This window comes from Mauremys reevesii, linkage group 4, assembly GCF_016161935.1.
Source record: "Mauremys reevesii isolate NIE-2019 linkage group 4, ASM1616193v1, whole genome shotgun sequence".
In the NCBI taxonomy this organism is placed as follows: Eukaryota; Metazoa; Chordata; order Testudines; family Geoemydidae; genus Mauremys; species Mauremys reevesii.
Window position 1 is genome coordinate 39,285,482 of NC_052626.1, and position 22,750 is coordinate 39,308,231.

The following is a 22,750-nucleotide window of genomic DNA, read 5'->3' on the forward strand; positions in this document are numbered from 1 at the left end:
TTTGCTCCTGCTACTTACAGTCCTTGCCTGGTATCATAATCCTCTGTTTGTGACATCAGAACTTCGTCAAGAGCAACTAACAGGGTAGTCACAGGGGATTAGTGCTAGGAAGGAAAGCAACAGGAGCACATGAGGGATTATAACCCCCAAAATCCTGTTTTCATGCACTTACCGTTCAGTGATAATTGATGAGGATGGGTGGCAGAGATACAGAATTTATGTATACAGAGCAGCAGAACTAGTTCTAAACAACATGTTGCCAAAGATCTCCACATGGTGTCAGAAGCTCCATTTTTAATGCTATTTCTTTGGAGATATTTACAACATCTAATAAGTACAGTTAAAATAAAGCTTTAGATCTACTCTAGAAGCCCTAGAAATAATGGCATCTCTCAGATGTAGAGAGAGACAAGGACCTACTTGTGTTGGTGAGAGAGAGAAGCTTTCGCATACAGAGCTCTTCTTCAGGTCTGGGAAGGGAACTCCCAGATTCATACAGAAATGCAAAATGGAACCAATTTTTTAGCATAAGTAGATAACACATATTGTAAGGGACCATTGAAGGTAGAGTGGCCCATTACCACCTCTGCAGTTGTAGCACAAAAAGAGGCAGCTAGTGGGTTACAGATTGTTGTAATAAGCCATGAATGCAGTGTCTCTATTCAGTCCATGATTTTTAGTGTCTACCAGAGTAATGAATTTAAGCTCTCAGGTTTGTCTTTTGAAAGTGCTGTGCAAGTTTCCTTTGAGAATGAGGACAGATATGAAGTGATTATTCTGTGAAAAGTGTTCACCGAAAGGTGATACAATGTTTTTGATCATTTTCCTGCATGAGTTCATTCAAGAGCATAGTGATTGTGTGGTTTCACCCACATAATTGTTATTGGGGCATTTAGTGCACTGGATGAGGTACACCGCATGTTGTGAGAGGCATATGTAGGATCCATGGATCTTGAAAGCTGTGTTGTGGGGGGTGTCGATTATTGTAGCAATGAAGATATGTCTGCAGGTTTTGCATCTGTTGTTCTGGAAGGGTCTACTATTGCTTTGAGTTGCTGTGTCCTGATCTGTGGCAAGCTTGCTTCTGATGATGAGCTTGGAGAGGCTGGGGGGTTGTTTGAAGGACAAATATGGGGGTTCTGGAAAGATTTTTTAAAGGATTGGATCTCCATTGAGTATGGGTTGTAATTGTTTGATGATACTCTGTATGGGTTCCAGTGTGGGGTGGTAGGTGACAACTAGGGGTGTGAGATCAGAGGGGCATTTATTTCTGTATTGAAGCAGGTTCTCTCCATGTATTGGGAAGGGGGGTTTTGCATGATGCAATCTACTTCTCTGGTGTAGCATCCTTGTTTGGTGAAGGTGGTTTTAAGCGTGTTAAGGTGTATATCCTGGAGTTTCTCCTCAGAGCATATTCTGGGGTATCTGAATGCCTGATTGTAGAGAACAGATTTCTCGGTGTGTTTGGAGTGGTTACTGGATCTATGAAGGTAGGTGAGGTGATCTGTGGGTTTCTTGCACTTGGTTGTCTGTAGGGTTCCACTGCTGAAGGGGATTGTAGTGTCCAGGGAGCTGATGCTAGTGTGGGAGTGTTCCAGAGAGAGCTGAATGGAGGTGTACTGGTGGTGGTTGAAGTGGTGGAAACACACACGGGATTTAGGGCTTATTACAACGCTCTGTAACCCACTAACTCCCTCTTTTTAGCCTATGATTGCAGAGATGTTAACAGGACACTCTACTTTGCATGGTCCCTGCTATCTACTTATGCTAAACAATCTGTTCCACTTTGCATTTCTGTGTGATTGTGGGAGTTCCTTTCCCAGACCCGAAGATGAGCTCTGTGCAACTTGAAAGCTTGTCTCTCTCACCAGCAGTAGTTGGTCCAGTAAAAGATATTGCCTCACTACATCTCTCACGTGTATGAAAGTTTATACATTCTAATTGCTAAGGTGTGTGTTTGCTCTTATTTTTTCTCTGAGTTTACATACACCTTGACCATCTTTGCCATCTCCCTCTTGGGAGTATTTACACTGATATTTTAGGCTGGATTCTCTGGCCTTCTGAGCCCACTTAGCACTGTGTGAGAGATGCCAAGTGAACTTAAAATAGTCAGAGATGGACTATGGAGAATTTCTCCTGAATAGGGAAAACTGTCCAAACAGCAGAAATGTGAAAGATGCAGCATGTCCTATTCCAGTTACTCCCTGCCCTGGGCATGGTCTAAGAGGACAGAGGGGCATGCTGGAGATGTGGCATGGCAGAGCAGAGTGCTGCTACAGTGGATCCTCTTCGGGGGTAAGGTCCATGAAGAGTCCCTCAACTGCTCTCTTGAAGCTCTAATTTACTAAGTGGCTCAGGCTCAGGGAGCTGCAACTGGCTCCCTAACAGTCCTCCCTTCTCACAGTTGAGCATCCAGACTTTTATTTCTCATCAGGGCTATTTGGGCAGATGTACGCTTTTTGTTGTCATCTTTTTTTCCATCCTGTTATAATAGAAGAGAGTCACACTCCAGTTGTACAAGCCCAGCACTCCTGGCCAAATTCCGATTTAGGTAACTGCTTTCTGCCTCCTTACATTTCTTCTGAAATTTCAATGATTTTCCCCGCCCCCACCCCAATCTAAAATGTCTGCTGGTGTTTCTGTGCACTGTTAAACCTACCATGTTCCATCCCAGAGGTAGGTGCATTTCACTAGCAAGTGAAGCAATTCCTGCTGTGTCATTTCACTTTGGGATGAAAGATGTTTATTATTCTAATGAGTCACCTAAGGAATTGAGTTTCTTTAAATGACGGTTGCAGGATCATAAAACTCTTTGTGCTTTGGTCATACCTGGAACTGACAATGAAGCTATACAAACTACTCCTGATCCTGCAAGTCACACCTCCCTTCACATATTGAAAATCCAGTCACATCAATGTATATGTGCTATTTTTGACTGTGTTGTTTCCTTTGTATTGATGGGGTAAAACACAATCTGGATGCCAAGAAGACTTACAGGGATGGCCATTTTCACTGACTTCTCCAAATGCACTGATGTTCAGATCTCATTCCCTTGAACCTTCAAAGGGATTGGGAAGGGATGGGGAAGTTACTCATGCAAGAAGCCCTCCCTCCCACCCCCCAACTTTGATGGGCACTTCATGGCAAAGGAAAAAAACTGTAACTGAACTGGAAGCTAATGCCATGAGGAGCTAAATTTAACAGCTTCCACCCCCCCAGCTCTTATTAAAGAAAGAAACTGTTACTAACCTGTTCCATAACTGTTGTGCAACACATCTTGAAAACATGTCCACTCCATTTCAGGTGCACGTGTGCCCAGTGCACTGTTGTCAGAGACTGTTCCCTCAGAGGTTCCCATTGGGGTGCTGCATGCATCCTCTGCTGCCCTATGCTACTGCATAGTGGTATAAAAGGCGGAGAAACCCCTGACCCCCATTCAGTTCCTTCTTACCAGAGACACATTGATATCGAGGGGAAGGATAGTGGGTTGTCAAATGGACATCTCAAAATACAAACAGTTACAGAACAGGCTGGCAATTATTTCCTCTTCAAGTGATTGCACACGCCCATTCCACTTCAGGTGACTCAAAAGCAGTTCCATCTGGGGGTGGGATCAGAGTTTACCTGAATAAGAACTGGAGAACTACACATCTGAATCTAGATTGCTGAGAGATCGCATACTGTGAGGCAAAGGAATACACCGCAGACCACTTTACAAATGTGTAGGACAAGCACTTCAGCTAGGGAGGCTGCAGAAGCTGCATGTGATCTCGTTGAATGTGCTAGTACTCTGCTGGATGGAACTACATTGGCCAAGTCACAACACAAGCGTATACTGGAGGATATACAAGATGAGATCTTTTGAGAAGGGACTGGGAGACCTTTCATCCTGTCTGCAACTAGCACAAACAATTGTGAGGACCATCTAAACTGTATGAGCCTGTCCAAGTAGAATGCAAATGCTCTCCTGACATCCACAGTGTAGAGTATCTCCTCATCTTTAGAAGTATGAGTCTTCAGGAGGAAAGAATGTAGGTATATTGCCTGAGTGATATGAAAGGGAGAAACCACCTTTGTAAGAAACTCTGGATATGGATGCAGATAACCCTTGTCTTTGTAGAAGACCACGTATGGAGGAGCAAACATTAAAACATGCAATTCACCTACTCACCTGGCAGCGGTGATTGCCACCAAAAAGGCTTCCTTCAGAGAGAGACGTAAAAAAGAACAGGGAGCTAGAGATTCAAAGGAAGGACCCATTAGTTTTTACAACACCACCAAGTTCAAGTCCAAAGGGGAAACGGGATCCTCTATCTATCTGAGGGTACAAATTTTCAAGATCCTTCATAAACCTTACTGACACAATGTTGGAAAAAACAGAACAATTATCAACTTTGAGTACGGAAAGCCAAAATAGCTGCTAGATGAATCTTGACTGAACTAGTGGCCAGACCTTGTTGTTTTAAGAAAAACAAGAAAGAGTCTAGAGTATGATATAGTGGAGACTGGACCATAGAAACGCTCTTTTGCTGGGACCAGATGAAGAATCTCTTCCAGTTAGCCAGGTAATTATTCCCAGTGGATGGTTTTCTACTATTTAAATAGTACGCCTGAAACTCCCTTTGAACAAACCTCTCCCTGGGAGGTTAGACCTGGAGCATCCAGGAGGGCCTGAAGGTTGGGGTGGAAGAGATCATCATGATCCTGAGAGATCTGGTGAGAAAGTCAGTGGAGCTTTGACCTAGAGGGACAACAGAGTTGATGCATGACCTGAGCATAGTCCTAGCTGATTTTCAACAATACTCTTGGTATGAGTGGGACTGAAGGAAACTAGTACAGGAGCATGTTTGTCCAGAGCAACAGGAAAGCGTCCTTGAGGGACCCCAGGCTGTGATCTTGTTGAGAACAAAGCCAGTGACATTTCCTGATGACCTTCATTACAGGGGAGTCCCCCACAGCTGGAAAATCGACTTGGCAAATGGAGAGACCACTTGTTGTGACTGGTTAGCAGTCATTGAACAGAACTTTCAGCCAAACAGATCAAGTTTTCTAGCATCCTTCAATTTTGAGGTAGATGCTCATTGCCTCTGGTGCTCTCTCTCATTGGTGGCTGAGACCACCAGCGACCCCAGAAGAGGCTGGGTATAGAGGTGCTCGAGCCCTTGAGAGGGTACATAATATTTGTGATCTGCTCACTTTGATGTGGGGGGGAAGGGAAGATGAAGTTTGCCACAGAACTTTGGTGGGCTCCAGGATAGCTTCATTAATCGGAAGCACCACTTGAGAAGGTCCTACAGTGGCTAAAATGTCAACCAGGCTGTAGGATGACTCATGAACTTCTTCCACCTGGATATCCAAGGACCTTTTTAAAAGGTCCTGATGAGCCCTATAATCATCAGGTGGGAGTGAGGAGCCCCCTGAAACTGCTGCCTTGTCAGTGGATGAAGACGATGAAGCTAAAGTTGACTGAAGGAGACTCCTCTGGCCCATCCAAGGGGAGGTTCACCTGAGCAACATCCTCCTGCTCAGTAACAAGCCCTGTACAGGACATCATCTGCTGGTGTACTTGGCAGGATGGTTTTTCAGGCCTACTTGATGCAGCAGAGGGGTGGGTGTGGAGAGGACCTGGATTTAGACTGGCATCTCCAAGGGTTGTTCCAGAACAGCCACTAACAAGGCCTGGGGAGCCAAAATTCCATGGCTAGAGGTTGGCCAGGATGGTCCCTGCTGGGTAAGCCCTCGGAGAGGAACAGCAAGGCAGGTGACATGGCTGCGAGATGTATGAACCAACCTCCAGGTCCTAAGATGAATCAGCTTCTTCTGACTAATGGGTAGGCTGATCCTGTCAGTGCCAGTGATCGGTGTCTAGAGCTCGGGGACAAATCATTGCTGGCTTCCCTCTTGATGACACCATATGAGGAACTCAGATTGCTGTATTGTAGTGGCTGGCAGAGTTTGACCCATGGTCATCAGTATCGGGTGAGAGGATTCCTATAGCACCGGTGACACCAGTACTGAGAGGCTCAACAAGTTCCTTGCTGGAGCTTAAGCCTCCAGAATTGACAGGACTGGGACAGCCTCTGGCTGGTGGGGTCGATGGAGACTGCACTGATGAGCTTGATGATGCCTATGCTGGCGCCATAGTCGACAGTCCCTTCTGAGCAGATGACTGCTTTGCGGAGTGCCTCGGCTTTGAATGCCCTCATTCGTGGTCCACGTGCCTGCCAGGCTTCACTGACCTCAGAGGCCAATTTGCAAGGTTTCTTCCTCAGCACTGGGGAAAGCAACTGGTGATGGCATTCAGCCAACATAGGCAGCACGCTGATCACTGAAGCTGAAGCGCTTGGCAGCTGCTGTGAGCAGGAAGGCTCTGATGGTGGGCTGCCTCCATCAGGAGCAATTTGAGACTGGATGCCTTGTCTTTCTTCATTCTAGGCTTAAAGTCCCTGCAAATCTGATACTGATCCCTGATGAACAACTCCCTGAGACACTTGAAGCAACTGGAGAGGGGGGGTCACTGACATTGGTTTCTTGCAGGAGTGGCAGGGCTTGAATCCCAGTGACTAAGGCATGCACCAGTAACAGTATCCAGAACAGGAACCACAGCATCAAAAAAAAGCACTTGAAAGAACACTTACAACTATCACTAACACACCGTCAACTACTAAGCTAGTACAAATGAGTACGAACTCTATACAAATAGAAGGAAAAACCTTGCAATGGCAAGATAGAATGCTCCAACCACAGTCATGGGCAGTAAGAAGGAACAGAGAAGGTTCGGGAGTGGCTCCGCCCTTCATATCAGCATGGGACAGCAGAGGGTTACCACTCCAATGTATACCACTGAGGGGAAAAAGTCTGACAGTGCACCAGGCGCACATGCACCTGAAGTGGACTGGACATGTGCAATCACTCGAACAAGAACTATGTAATAAGATCATCTTCTTACTCATCAATCAGCAAATCTGCCCCCGCTTCATTTTGCATGTTATTTTACTAACAAAGGCCTATGTTTTGGACTCTGTTTAGAGCATGTAGGGCCAATACCACGCTGGGAGAGCCAGCAAGGCTGGATTCTGCCTCAGGCATCAGCTACATTAGGCCATTTAATTCCAAACCAAGGCTCACTACTACTGGGGATTAAGGAGGAGGCTGAAAGAACCGAGCTTAGTTTTTGAATCATATGTGAACTTAGAAAAAAAAAATCTTTTTGATGTATAAATTAAGCAAATTTGGGGCTCGATTGTCCACCACCTCAGACTGCATCACTCCTGTGCAAAGTGGGTGTAAAACACTTTCAGATAACAATGGTGGCATTTTTTACCCATTTTGCACAATTGTAAACAATTACACAAGGCACAAGGCAGACATAATCGGGTCCTGTGGCTGGAATCACACACAGCATAAATTGGGAATCCCACACAGCTACGTTAGCCAAGCAGGCTGAAACCAAACCTTAAAAATAGAGACAGATTTTCCAAAAAGTGCTCCATACCCACAACTGACAGAGGATTTTTGTAAAGAGTTCGGATTCCACTTGAACACCTAACTAAAGAGCCAGGTTTTCAGAAGTGCTCAGTGCCCAGCAGCTCCTGTTCTCAAGGACTCAATCACCAGCATGCTGAGCAAACCAGGCCATGTATTTAGGTGCCTTAATGGGAGCTGAGCTCTCTAAACACCTGACTCCCATTGTGGGTGCTGAGTCTTGCAGAAAATTCTGTTCTCTGCATGTGCTTGGCTGTGGAATTTAAAGGAGTAGGACAAGCTAAGCTGAATACCCCCGTTAACACAAGTCACCCAAAGAATACACATTCCTCTCATAGTGACAAGAGAGGATTAGGAGCAATGCTGCCCCATGGAGAATGCCTTTATACCCACTTTATAGGTTTTATGCACAGATCCTAACACATACAGCCCTCTGAGCATCCCGAGAAGGCTTTGAGGAGATCACGCCCTGGGTGAGTAGGAACAGAACAGAAATGGCTGCACAACAAAAACTGACCTGCATAAAAGGGAATATGTCATATGCAGGGGGGGGGGGAATGTGGAGGGAGGGATGTTGGAAGTGAACCACATTAATCAAACACAGAAATTCAGAGCAAAATAAGGAGGGGGAGGAAGAGAAAAGACTGAAAATGCTGAGTGTGAACAACAAAAGTATAGTTAACTGGCTTCCTTCCACAGCACCCCACCCCAAATCAAAGCAGCCCAGAAACAGTGCCAGCAGATCTCATGACATTTTAAGTGTTCATGAGTGTTCTGAGGTATCCAAACTCATAGAGCAAAGGTTGGTTTCCTGAAACTGAAAAACTATATCATGCAGACAAGACACTGTTTACTGCTAAGCTTCAGTTTCCCACAGCATGCCCAGTGTTCTATATCTGAAAGGCAAATATCCCTATGTCAGGGGATCATAAGGGAAGGCTTAAGGCCTCTCACTAATCCTGGGCCCAATATGGAGTGAGTCTTCATCACTGCTCAGAGCCCTTTAACTCCTGGGCATCAAGGGTCACCCTCTGCATAATCTGATACACTTTGGGATCTCTTCTGCCTCAGAAATATGCTCAGAGCTCCCATCTGCCTCAACAGCAGTCACACACCCACCTGGACAGGTGAATGGAACCTGTAGCCTGTACAGGCACAAGGAGCTATTGGCAGAATAACTAGAGGGCGACAGAGATTGAGGACTGAGAATCCACAAGGTATCTGATGTGGGAACATCAGCAGGAGCTTGCAAACCTCCCAGCCCTCCCTGCTGCATTTCAGTGGAGGCCACAGAGCAGCTTTGCTCCGAAGCTACCTACACTTCCATGTATTCCCGAGGTCCCACTCTGCTCCACACATTTCCACGTGTCCCCTTCCCTTTCATGCAAACACACTTCGGAAATCAGCCGCACCGAGTGCTGAAGGCTGGGGGTGGCACCTGACACCCTCTAATCTCAACCTCTAAGAGACCATGTACTCCAACTGTACAAAATGCCTGGTCAACCCCCAACTGGGGAGTGGAAGTCAAAGACCCCAGCTAATCTTGTCTCTATCTAGGATGTTGTGAAAGGTGCTTTCTGTTCCTCTTCCCTCCACCCACAATCAAAACCTGGGTTAAGTTAGCAGTCAAGGCATAGTTTTTTTGAAGTGATTGAACGGCTATAGATTGTGGCTTCAGGATTCCCCACTACAGAGCTTTGATGTACATTCTCCATGGTTTCCTTTTAATTTTGAGACCCCTTCTCTTCTCTCAGTGCGACAGGGGATCCTGTGCATTCTTTTAGGGGTGTTCCACTTTTTCCAATCCTTTACACATTCATTTATTGATGTACCATGGTACAGTTACTTTGGCTCTTGCAAAAGGGAATTTGACAGCACTCCCTACTTCAGAGCCTAGCACTGTTATGCCCTCACTGACCTGAGAAGTCCCTGTTACTCCCTGTTGCCACTTGTGGGGCTAATGTCTTCCCTTCTCCAACAGTTTCAGATTTGCCAGGGAGCTGAAGATCATAACTAGGGCCCTACCAAATTAATTCACGGTCCATTTTGGTCAATTTCATGGTCATGGGATTTTAAATATAATAAATTTCATTATTTCAGCTATTTAAATCTGAAATTTCATGGTGTTGTAATTGTAGGGATCTTGACCCAGAAAGGAGTGGGGGGGGGAGAGTGTCACAGGGTTGTTGTAGCGGGGTTGCACTACTGTTACCCTGCTACCCTTACTTCTGGGCTGCTGCTGGCAGCAGGGCTGTCTTCAGAGATGGACAGCTGGAGAGCGGTGGCTGCTGGCCTGGATCCCAGCTCTGAGGGCTGCCAGCAGCAGCACAGAAGTAAGGATGGCATGGTATGGTATTGCCACGCTTACTTCTGCGCTGCTGCTGGCGAGGCGCTACCTTCAGATCTGGGCACCTGGCCAACAGCCGTTCGCCAGGCAGCATAGAAGGGCGGCAATAGTGCAACCCCCCTCAAATAACCTTGTGACACCCTCCACACACACACACACAGCCCGCATTTAGGTCAGGGCCCCCAGTTTGAGAAATGCTGGTCTCCCCCATGCTGTATAGTATAAGGTAAAAGCACACAAAAGACCAGATTCCATGGTCCATGACATGTTTTTCATGTCTGTGAATTTGGTAGGGCCCTAATCATAACTAAAAGCTTGCATGAGCAAAGAAAAATCTGTCTTTTTCCACCACGCTCTTGAAAGCTCTCGAAAGCTCAATGAACTCAGGAAGTCTTGCCTTAGTTCAGTATTCTCCAATACAATCACATCTGTAAGTATTGCAAGAATTTTGAACCCTTTGTGATTTCTAGTACAACAGTCATTCAACATGAGGAACTTTCAGCACAGGAGAGCAGCTCTGGTGATAGTGGGATCAAAAGTGCTGCTATAGTTTAATAACCAGGATTTTCTCTTCTGCCATAGGGAAGCAGTGTGTGTGTGTGTGCGTGTGCGTGTGCGTTCAACCACTTCCTCTCTTTCAGTTCCTTATAAGCATCCTTAAAAGATTATCCTTGCTCACATCTGTTATCTTCCAACCCATCTCCTGTTATCCCTTCACCTCTGAGCTCTTTGAATAAGCTACAAATACAGCCAAATGTCTCTTTTTGAACTACTTCCTGGATCCCCTTCAAACCTGGTTTCCTCCCTCCCCACCCCACTGATGACATTCTCAACAAAGCACTCTAATGACCTCCTTTGGGCCAATTCTTGGTACCTCAACTCATCTTTAACCTCCTTTACCATTCTTTAGCTTTCAAAACCATTGATTCCTCTCTCCTACTTAATAAACAGTAAGTAATAATATCAGATGTCAATGAGAGTTTCATGCACGGATAAACAGTAGGAAATGGTCCTAAATACTTTATACTTATTGATGAACCATCCAATTCAAGGTTTCTAATAATCAAGTAAAAATGATCAGACTTGACCTGAGATCCATGAGTACTAATTGCTGCCAATATTTGCATGTTTGTAAAGTGCTATATAGCACTAAGTGATTTTAATTGTTGCTAATAGAGAGTTTTGTAAATTGAAAGTCAAAAGACTTTTTTCCAAACCAGTTAAAATTAGAAATCTCTCTCTCTCTCTCTGTTTTTCAAAGTCTGCATCATTAAAATGGCCTTCACCGTCTCTTCTCCTCCCTAAATGGAGCTGAAATTAAGAACCCAAGTTGGCCCTTCTGTCCTGTAAAACACTAATGGCCATCTGTATTTTATCAACCAGCTGTTCAGTGGCAGCTTTTCATCCTGAACAATCGTTAACCATTTCAGGAAATCAACCTGCACAATTATGGATACTCACAGTCTGCGATGCAGTCAAAGCTCTTGAGCCACCGAAAACACCCTCCTGGTTACCCAGAGTTCCTCCCCAAGCCCACCCTCACTCCCAGAGGGACTGAGAGTTAGCCCCCTTCCTGCTGTCTCAGAGGTGTGACTGCATCTAAATGGAAGGCACTAGAGGTTACACAAAAGGCATCTTTCAGTCCAAAATGGTAATGGGAACAAGAACCTTCTCTACCTTGCAGGTCAGCTTTGGTCAACTCAACTTTGTTAGCAAAAAAAAAAACAGAAAAAGCAAAAACAATAAACCAGAGGTTAGTAAAAAGGCAGATAAACCAGAACAACATAACTGAAAATAAACAAACAAAAGCAATTGGCGTAATCAACACAGCCTACAGGCAGGATGAACACACAGGAGAGGGGCACTGCAAACAACACGGACACAGGGGGAGTAGGCGGAAGACAGGCAGCCACTGCTGCCTTAATCCATCACACTAGAATGCTGTCTGGTTTTGTATCAGACGACAAAGCACTGATGATAGGGGAAAACATATTACTCTCTCACACACATACACACACAAAAACCAGAACAGAACAGCAGCATTCTATGATGTACTACCAGTTACACAAAGTACCCCCAGCCTCCTGTGGTGTTTACTGATCATTTCAGGAGTCGCCTTGTCCCCCACATTAAAAAATACTTAGAATCAATTTGAGTAAAAAAAAAATCTATTTGACACTTAACACGTGAGCTAGGACTATAGTTATTGCCTTGCAACATCCAGATTCAGGCTGGAAACACAAAGCTGCTCCCCATTGGCTTTTTGTCTAAAGCGAATGTAGGATATGTGAATGATGAGGGATTGACAGTCCTGGTGACAGACATACTCTTCATCCCCTCAATAGGGCCTGGCACTGGGTGGGAAGTGACAGTGGGAGCTTCCTTCACATGCTGCCTCAAGCCCAAGGACCTCACCCAGCTCTGGAAGAAACCCACACACAGTTGAGAAAAGAGGGCAGTTCAGTCTCTGTGGCCCATTTACTTCTTGGCAGTCGCAGCAGTATATGTGACACAGAGAAAAACGTGATATTACCAAGACAGAACTAGGACCAAGCTGCACTCAGAGAAAGGAGCACAGAGAAGAAAACCCACCAAACGTTGAACTGGTTGATACAGATGAGTTCTCCCCAGCTACAGGGAGCACCCCTGTTATGGAGAAGCCACATAGATTTTTGATGTTTCAAGCTTTGGTTTTAAGTGTTCGCTTTCAGAATCGAAAGGGGAGTGGGGATGGGGAGAGAGAGCTGTTCCTGAATCCCAAATTACACATTTCTATTAGCCATCGCTGTGGCAAGATTATTTGATAGAACACTGGCCCTAGTCATGGGGGGATAAGAAGTATGCACTCACCTCTGTGGCTTATTGTTCTTAATAAGAGCTACTACTTAAGAGCTAGCACTGAATCTTGGCTGGTGTTATTTTTTTCCCCTTCTCCTTTTACATTTACTGCTCTATAAATTGGAATTGGCAATAGAAGCAAATGTGCAGTTTCCTGTGGTTCCAATAAAGTTTAACATCTTGAACCTTTGCTATCATTTTACAAGCCACAGTCCATGAAAAGACTCGAAATGGCAATTACCTCCCCTTTCTAGCTACTCACATTTTTTCCCCCTTCAGAGCAGCTCCATTACACAGACCCATAAAATTTCCCGAAGTCTCTCAAATGAAGAGGGACAGCTTAACTCATTTCTCCAGGCCTTTTTCCTTGCCACTTAGTCCAATAAACAGTCTTCTGTGTAGAACAAATGAGGACTCTCTTGCTGCCCAGCTCCTCATCTTCCTCCCAGTGAAGCGCTCAGGGGGAATTTGTGAAATCACTTTTCTCCGTGCCAGCAGAATACAATGTTATATGGTACAGAGGCGTTGCCAAGCTGCATCAAATTACTGTTGCATCAATTAGCCCCCCCCCAACATGGCCAATCCCTGATGCTTTACAGAAAGGTGAAAAAGGACCATACTTCACCTCATCAGGTATGCAATATTGAGGAGTGAAATCCTCTTTGACAGCATCCAGTGATCAGTTTACAAGCATGAGATTTGATTAATTTCCCTCTTCCCCTGCTCACGATACTCCATATGCAAAATATACTGGTCACTAAATTATCCAGCCCCACTGTTTAATTCAAGTACTTCACGCAGGAGTGAATTCCAAAGGTTAACTATACATTGTGGTACGTAGCATAAGATTATGACTTGACTGCAGGATTTGGCAGAGATTAAGCTGGGCTAAGAGAAAAGGAAGTCCGTCACAAGAGCAAAATATCTTGAACAGTAGTATAGGAAACACTCAGCCTCCAGCCAAATAATTGCTTGCTCTTTTCTGTGAAGATGTTTAGCTGAGATCTAACTTGTTGTCAGTGGGACTGGTCCAGAGAGGTGAAGAGAAGTGTGTGGGAGGGTGCTGCTGAGACCCACTGGGGCACACAGGAAATTGTGTCTCAGAAGAAGAGAAACAATTTGTAACGACAATCCAGCTAAGCCGATGCCAACACATTCAGCAAAAGGAGCAAAGCATGTGGTGGGGGAAATGGGGAAGCAAGAAAACACACGGCAAATGAACAACGGCAATGAAAATGACCTCAGGACACATCAAACATACCAATTACTCATTAGGCTCAACGGAAAAGGTCATGCTCAGGTGCTTTCCCAGATGAGAGCTTTGCTTATATTAGGGTCATTGTGGAAATCAGTGCCCTGCAGCTTGACTCTTATACACTCTGCAACAAATTCAGCCCTTGATTTCAGTGGTATTATACCATGGATAAAGTGCTCAGCAAGAGGTTTCAGACCCAAGTCAGCTCAAAAGGCAGCAAAGGGGAGAAAGCGCCTCCTTGGTCCAAGCCTCGGCCTGAGTTGAAGATTTATTGGGTTATTCTGAAGGCAGGTTATCCTCATAGATCCCATATTTTCACTCCATTCCCAATTTTACTTCTGCCATGTAGACTCCAGAGTACAGTGACCATTCCTCTGGAGCCTTATAATACCACTCCAAGTGTTTGCCTGATGCAACTTGAGCAATACAGGCCATTCCTATCTCTCAGAAAGGATTCCATGCTCCCAGTCACTGCCAGAGGTTGTGGAGCTCTAACCATGGAGAATCCCAGGTGGTGATATGCGGAATGTTTATTTCCTCCCCAAATTCCAACACTCAGCACATCTCTAGTGCCTGCCAGTCAATGACCTCAAAGTGGTTTAAAAAGACAGAATTGCACTTCTTACTTGTCTATTCACATGGAGCTGATACCCACCCTGGTGTGATGGGGACAATTGAGGCCCACAGCAGACAGGGATTGTTCAAGTTCACACTGTGTCATTGATAGAATCATAGAAATGAAGGGCTGGCTGGAAGGGACCTCAAGAGATGGTCTAGTCCATCCCCTCATGCTGAAGCAAGTATACCTAGACCACCCCAGCAGGTGTTTGTCTAACCTGTTTTTGAAGACCTCCAGTGACAGGGATTCCCCAAGTGCCACGGGGAATCTATTCCAGTAATTAACTAGTCTTAGAGTTATACAGTTTTTTTCCTCAGAACTAACCTAAATCTCCCTTACTACTGACAAAGGCAATTACTTCTTGTCCTGCATTCAGCGGTCATGGAGAACAATTCACCATCCTCTTTATAACAGCCCTTAACATATTTGAAAAAAATGTATCAAGTCCCCCCTCAATCTTTTCTCAATATTAAACATATCCAGTTTTTTAACCTATCCTCATAGATCAAGTTTTCTAAACCTTTAATCATTTTTATTGCTCTCTTTTGGACTCTCTCCAGTTTGGCCACATCTTTCTTAGAGTGGGGCACCCAACATTAGGCACAGTACTCCAGCTGGGCCTCACCAGCGGTGAGTAGAGCAGACCAGTTACTTCTCCTGTCTGACATACAATATATTAGCCTTTTTTTTGCAACTGCATCATATGGCTGGAATGTTCAATTTGTGACACACTATAAGCCCTGTATCTTTTGCTGCAGTACTGCTGCCTAACCTGTTATTCCCCATTTTGTATTTGAGTCTCCCTTCCTAAGTGTAGTAGTTTGCACTTGTCTTGTAGATACTTATAGAGCTGACCCTCAGGCCCTTGTAATCAGCAATAGAGCAGTCCGGTTTGCCTTCCCCTGGTTTTTCTAAATCTGATGAACCCTTTCAAAAGATTTTGTGGCTCACAGTGCTAATTTGCTGGCCCGACAACCCCAATTTGTGCCAAGATCATTTCTGCTGTAGCTGCTGTCCTAGTCAATATTTTGTGACTTTGCTGTCTATGTTGTAGATCCTCCAGCAAACATTAAAGATAAAGATGAGACTTGCCTAGATCACATGGGCTATAGCCATTCCTTATCTAGTGACACACAGTATGATGGTACTTTCACAAAGATTGTGTGTTAAACATCAGCCCGGGACAGATTCCTCACAACAGAGTGCAGCAAAGCTATTAGCTTTGCTAAATACCTTCCAGGAAAACAGGAGCTGCCAGCCTAGCACTGACCAGAAGTTTATGAGATCAGAGAATAGCTGTCAATTGATCTTCTGTAAACAACAAAAGAATAGACTCAGTCTTCTGCAAAAGGCCACAGAAAACAGAAGCTTTAGCTTCACAGGCCCATTTGCCGTTTCAAATATGCCTTGGTTCTTGTTTCACACAGAAGCCTCCAACTTGAGGTTGAAATGTACCCATGCTTGGCCACATGTGAAGCTCTCTTAGGACATTTCACAAGAGCAGGGTCTGCCAATAAAATGCGGATTGAACCAGGGACCTCTAGAGCATTAATCACTGCAGCTTGAGCTAAAGAGCCAGGCTCTGCAGCTGGGGCAGAAACAGACCCGTATCCTTTGTGAGTTGGGCACCGAGGGGGACATGTAACACAAAGTGATGAGTGGTTTACATTTGCTTTGCTACCCTGGTCAAATTCCAGCTTGGGTAATTTCTTTCTGCTGACCAAACTCCTCCCTGTAATAACAATTAGATACATAGTTCTTCTTGCCTTCAGGTCTTAAACTGTGGCATAGCATTTCTATATACTATTAAAGACCTGCCACACTCTATCCCAGAGGTGGCTGCATTTAGGAATGCTTTAGGATCCCTCAGGTGTTAGAGAAACAATCCATTACCCTCCTATAAATTGCATTTATCTTGAACTATCCTAAAGCACCTTACAATACCCCTGGAGAGGTAGATAAGGGACTTATTCTCCAATGAAATGCAGCCACCTGTGGGGTAGAACATGGTGCCTGTTTATCATTGCATAATAATGTTACACAATGATTTAGTACAAGAAGTTAAGGAGAATCATGTATCCAAAGAAGTTAAGTGACTTTCTGAAGGTCACACAGGGAATCAGTGGCAGAGCCAGTACACTAAACCACACTCCTTCTCTGTCACATTCCCCATGGGAATAAAATTCCCATTTAGTAGTGATATGGGACAGGCCCCTGAACTATCAATACAGGTGGTAAACATAAAGGTTGATCCCATACAGAGAGTGAACCCACAGCTTCAGGGAAGATGCTGGTCACCTATAATTTCAGGGGTGGTGAAGATGTGAAATAAGAAGGGTGAGGAGAAGTTACGCCACTGGAAACACAACTGGGCAGAAACCCTTCTCACTCTGGGCTCTGAAGATCAGTCTAGACACAGAAGACTAGCTTCTCCTATGTGACCAGCATCAGCATAAATCTGCTCCCACTGAAATCGAATATCAAACTCTCGTAGAGCTCAGTGGAAGCAGTTAGGTCAATGCTGAGCACTTTTGAAAATCCACCCAGAGAGTTTGCACTCTGTCTCCTCACTGTTTTGGGACAGATGCTTCTCGAATGGAATTGATCAGAGGGACATCACTTACCCACCCTCCCTCACTCACTCCCCAAAATCAAAAACACTGCACAAGAGATTAGCTCAAAAATGTGTTTATTTCAAATGCTTTTATATGCCCAAAATGGTGGCATGGAGCCCAACAGCTCTCCAGGCCCTCAGCCTTTCAGAGTGGGAGTGACACTGCACCCGCAGCCACTACACAAACAGATTGTTAAATCAGCACCTGACATACCCTGCAGAAAGCGTAGCATCGAGAGGAAGGGCAGGTGAGATGTGACTGCTATTCAGGGAAGCCACAAGAAGAGTTGGTGCATACTCTCAAGTCTTAGCTACTGCACATCACTGCCCTGGGGGCTGCTGGGACATTAGTCCAAAGGCCAGAGAACCAGCCTTGTGTTTCCTCACTCCCTTGGGATCCTTGGTTGTTTCTATCCCAGGGCATGCTGGCAGGGAGCCTCAGGTGTTCAGCACCTTCCCATGGGACACTGAGCAGGGATGGCCCATGAGGATGAGGTAAGTGTTACTTCAAAAGATCAAATTCCTGCAATGACAGGATGAAGGTACTGGTGGCTCTTCTCACTTCCCTCTTCTGGGGTTTGATTTTCCTTTGATGCAGCTCAGAGAAGGATGCCTGCTAGTGTCACTAAGGGTGACTCGATCCCTGCATTCAGGCAGCACCAGTGTTGGCACACTAGTAGGGACAGTGCTAGGCCTTATGTTTAGGAATAGCTAGTGAGCTGAAAATAGATGCTATAGCAGAAAGGAGGGGTGGGGAGATGTATTGGCAGCTACAGCCCTGGCAGGACACAGCTGCCCTGGGCACCAGCAGTAGGAAAGGTGACCACTCATTTGGATCCAAGCTCTGTTGGCCAGCGTAATGGCCCTCCTGGGGGAGGGTAAATGGTTCATGTCAATTGAATGACTCCTATTTGCTGAGCCAGGAGCAGAGATTGCTGGCTCTGAAGAGAGCTTTAGCCAGCCTCTCTCAGTCAGGAGGATGGGCTGGCCTAAAGCAGGGACCTAGGAGAGCTACTAGCCATCCCACACACAAAACTGCACAAGCTACATATTTTAAAAATACACTTAACAGAAACCCCCAATTTGGAAGAAAGGTTTTCTGGGCAATGAGATGAGAGCTGGGAAGAATCCAAAGGGGGCATTTTTATAAAGGCAAAGGGAATTTTCCTGTGCCCTGAAAGCAACACTGTATGAGAGCGAGACACACAGTATTCCCACTTTTGGCACCCTGGTTACAGGCCTAATAAGCACAGCTGCAAGCTCTTAGGGACCACTGCAACTTCCAGGGGAAATGGCCAGATTAATGGGCCCCATTAAAAGCATACCGTGGCGGAGGGAAGACCAGGCTACTGCGACTGTGTATCATACACCCGTGCTATGAGAACAGGGTTTTATATCAAGGGCCTTCTTCTCTCATCCCTCGACACAAATGACTCCACCAGTTATTGAAGGATTTACTTTTACCCAGCAGCAGGAGGACTGGGATCAAAACCTCCCTGCAAACCAGAACACCCAACTGATGGGGTTTGGTTTCAAGTGGAGCTGCTGCTTTGAGGCTTTACACATTTTGAAGGCTTGGAGGAGATGGCACTCCACTGGAATCTCCAAAACTGCTTAGCAATCACCCTGGTGGGAAGGAAGGGCATTTCAAGGGGATGAAGGGATGCAAATGGCCAAATTGTTCGCAGTTAGCATGGTGAGGAACGTAATATACCAGCTGGCGTGCATGCATGTGCATAGAAGGATCTTATCCTACATGTGGGCCACCTAGTAGATAGAGTCCACATGCACTAGAGTTCTCTACAGGAATGCACATCTATTGTGTCAGCGTGTGAGATTAGTTTTCCCCAGTAGTGAATGCCTGCCTACAAAGAGACACATGCCATAGCACTACTGACAAGCCAACAGAAATTATCATGTAACTCAAGTGGTGTGGGCCTATGCTTTGTGAGCACAAGATCCTGAGTACTTGTTCCCATGCCACATCCATGTGGTTGAGCTAGTGGTCTTAAAGTCAGTCTTTTTATTTTTGGCTGCTGGAAGTCTGGCCTGGATAATAAAAGTTATTCATTTAAGGTACTAGAAATCACTTTAGCTGGATGTCTCAAAAAGCACCTTCAGCCATTCTCCAACTCTTCCAGTGCAAGGCCCACTTCATAAAAGGAATGCTCTCTTTGACCTGTCCTCACCTCCGCAAGCCCTCATCCCCTTTTCCCTGCCACTACTTGGTCTTCAAAATGTTTAGTGTTGTGGAGTCCCAAGATGGGCCCTGTGGATAACTGGTGGCCTGCAGAGCACAGCTGAGAACCTCAACTCCAGAGCAAGACTAGACACTTTAAATATTCTTAGTGTCAATAAGTGGCTCTGTAGGAAAAGCACATGAGGAGCCTACTACCAACACCATGCCTAACATCTTTCCATTGCTGGAGACACAATATCCTAGGGGAATATAACTACATGAAAGAGCCATTGGCAGCCACTGGTCACCCCCACTCAGACACTACATAGTCAGGAGGTTACAAACATGGCAATTACATGCTGATGGCAGTGAAGGACATCACAATGAAAGCAAACCAATGAGATGGCCTGTAAAGTTGGTGAGCAGCAGAGCAGGGGGCAGCGAAGAGATAAGGGGGGCTGCCCGGGAGGGGAATGCCTCTAAAGTGAGTTGTACCTTCACATCCGCGCTCAATTTGCCCACTGCGGTGGAGAGCGTCATTGATTAGATCGGGCAGGCGCCCATTCAAGTCCACTGATGCTAGGCAGCCCTGAAACCCATCGCGTGAAGCCACTAGCTTCGGGACGCTGCTGTACATGCCTTGAGCCAGGCCAGCAATGTAGAGATCACCTGGAGATAAACAGGGTAAAAAGACAAAAGCAAAAGGAAGTAAAATAAACATATCTTTCAGAGTTGTATTTACCTTATAGTCATTAAATGAATTGCACTGCCAGTGAAAGAAGGGTAGCCAGAGCTGTGCATGGTGTGATCTCGAACCCAGCTTGGCTAAACCACCTCAATGTACATGCAGCATCCACTGCTGTTCCTGTCATGGACCCTCACACAACCCTGCCAACATATCCAGACCCTGACCTGAAGCATCACCTGACACTCCTGTCCTGGGCCGTCACACAGCTCTGTAAATGAACATCAACTTCAACCAGCTGCACCACTTATTGTTAGACTTGTCCCCTTACACAATTCCATCAATGCCCTTTGATTCTGATCACCTGTCCTTCCCACCCTAGCTTTACTAATGTGCTTCCATATTGACAGATACCACCCTATTATCAATCCTGTGCTCCCCCATAAACAGAGGTTCTCAGTCCTGAATGTCTATGCATCCTGCCACTCTAGTTCTGCCAATGCTGTACCTGATCTAGAATAATAGATTAATGCAGGAGAGTCCTGTGCTAACCAAAGAATGATAATTGTGACTAAGGAGTAATGTGACCATGCATCAAAAACATCTTGCCCTGAAGGAGCAAGATCAGCAAAGTATGGTGCTTAGAGAACTTGCCAATAGATTAAATGCAGAATTAAATTAAAAGAAACCCACAACACATCCCAGACCTTCCATTCCTTTGTGCATGGTTATGCAGCTTCTCCTTGCCTACTGCTCCCACCCCAGGCCCAAAGGAGCACTGGCATCCTTCTGAGATTTACCTTTAAGGTCAAGGTTTTTGGCACCGTTGATAACCTGAGTAACAACCCTGGTGTCCACTTTTAAGCTGTGGGTGTTACTGTTGTCTCGAGTGATGACCACATTGTGCCACTGGTTGTCATTGAGAGGCCGATCACTGTTGCCCTTGATGACATTAGGACCATTCCCCAGGTCAAACACGTAGTGTATATACCTGCAAACAACACACGTGTCAGCTCAGATCATATGGAGGCTCCAGAGCTACTGTTGGTCTTACTCCAAGCACAGCTAATGGACTCTTAGGCAAAATTTGGTGAAAGTTTTATGAGATGGGAATCACAGTATCTAGATATGAGAAAGACCTATCACATCAGAGACTCCACCCCAGCATGAATAAGTGGCAGTCAGGCATAGAACCCCAGAGTCCCAGTCTTTTGCTTAACCACTACACCATATGCCTCAGTAAAAAAGAATAGAAACTGACAAGCCAGAGGACTCTTTCTTTGTATGAACATTTTAAAGGGTACCCACAGCTTAGCTGAATGCCCTCGGGGACTGCAGCACAAAGTTCACTCACCCCTTGACCAGCTCAACTGCAATGAAATCACTGCCATCACCGCTGTTGAAGAGGATGAAGCCATCAGCTGAGGTGGTCTTGAACTGGAAGAAAAGGTGCATGGAGGTGTAGGCCTGCAAGGTGGCCAGACTCAGGTAACTGCTTTTGGTCTTGAAGGTGACTGGGTCAGCGATGATGTTGCGGAGGCCGAAGCGTGCTTTCAGCTCACAGTAGTCAATGTCGCCGTTCTTGCACAGGTCAATGTAGAGCATCCCATTAAACATGAGACTCTGGAGGTGGCCGATGAAGCTAGAGGGGATGACGGAGATGTACCGCTTCTCCGTCATGATCCCCGTTTCAATGTTGTGGAACTCCAAGCGGGTGTGGTCGCCAACCATTGTACCTGAATTCCGCAAACAAGAGGAAAAGATTAAGAACACCCAGCATGCTAGGGGACTGGTAAACAGGCTAAGGAGCAATTCACCTTCAGGTTTCCAAATCAGTAAGGATAAAGTTATCATCTAGTAGGCAGCCTGTGTATGAAATGAGTTGGGGGGTTCAGTCCAATTGTTAGCAGACAAGTTTCCACACTACAAAAGCCACCAGCACTCCTGTGGGCACTCTGAAAAGTGGAGGACCAAGTGGGTTGTGGAGAGTGAACTCCCTGCTCCTTCCCTAAGGGTAGGTCCCTGCTGGCCTGGGTTGCTAACGCTTTCTGTCCTTCCATAATGTTCCAAAGAACCTCATCATCACGCCCCTGATTGGCATAGGGCCTAGAAAACCCCGCTGAATCTACTTCATTATCTCAAAGACCCCACACTACAGAAACAGGGCAGACACGCTCATACGAGCCAGATGTGCCAGGGTACCACATTCACTCATAACAAGCGGAGACCTTATTACTCCACCACAGAGAGAGATGGGAGCCAGCAGATGCACAGAGCTGATTCACAGAAAGGACAAAACGGGGACTGATGGAAGAAGGTGATAATTAGGAAAGGAGCAAGAGTGAGATTTTATTTTGCTTTCAGGGGAGTCACTTAAACTTATTATTTGCTGAGCTCCCACAGCATGTTCAGCACTTCAGGGGAGACCAGGTCCCTCCTCCGGGGACTTACAGTCCAAGAGTCCATCACTGCTAGGTGCCCTCAGCTCCAACCAAAAATAACTGAAGTTGAAGGCACTCAGCAGCTTGCCAGATCAGGCCTGCTGAAAAAAACAAAAAGAAACAATTCAGATACACTTTTGAAATAAGTCGTTGGTTCCTAGTTTGATGATTGATGAAATGAGGTTAAAAAAAAAAAAAGAGAGAAAATGAGAAACACGGACACAGTCATAAAAATGATAATGTGTTAAAATTTCACTCTGCTGCTCCACACAAGGAAAATGGCCTCT

The 22,750-nt window shown here is 45.6% G+C and overlaps 1 protein-coding gene across 11 annotated transcripts in view; it reads right to left on the reverse strand.

The window, feature by feature from the left end:
* Positions 1-22,750, reverse strand: part of NRXN3 (neurexin 3) — a 1,505,977-nt gene that overhangs the window by 743,646 nt on the left and 739,581 nt on the right. For all 11 annotated transcript variants that reach the window (XM_039537764.1, XM_039537767.1, XM_039537763.1 and 8 more), the window contains 3 exons: positions 21,377-21,758; positions 20,823-21,013; positions 19,833-20,006 (listed from right to left, as the gene is read on the reverse strand). In XM_039537764.1, the coding sequence (XP_039393698.1) occupies positions 19,833-20,006; positions 20,823-21,013; positions 21,377-21,758 (747 nt within the window). The remainder of the gene's footprint in view (positions 1-19,832; positions 20,007-20,822; positions 21,014-21,376; positions 21,759-22,750) is intronic.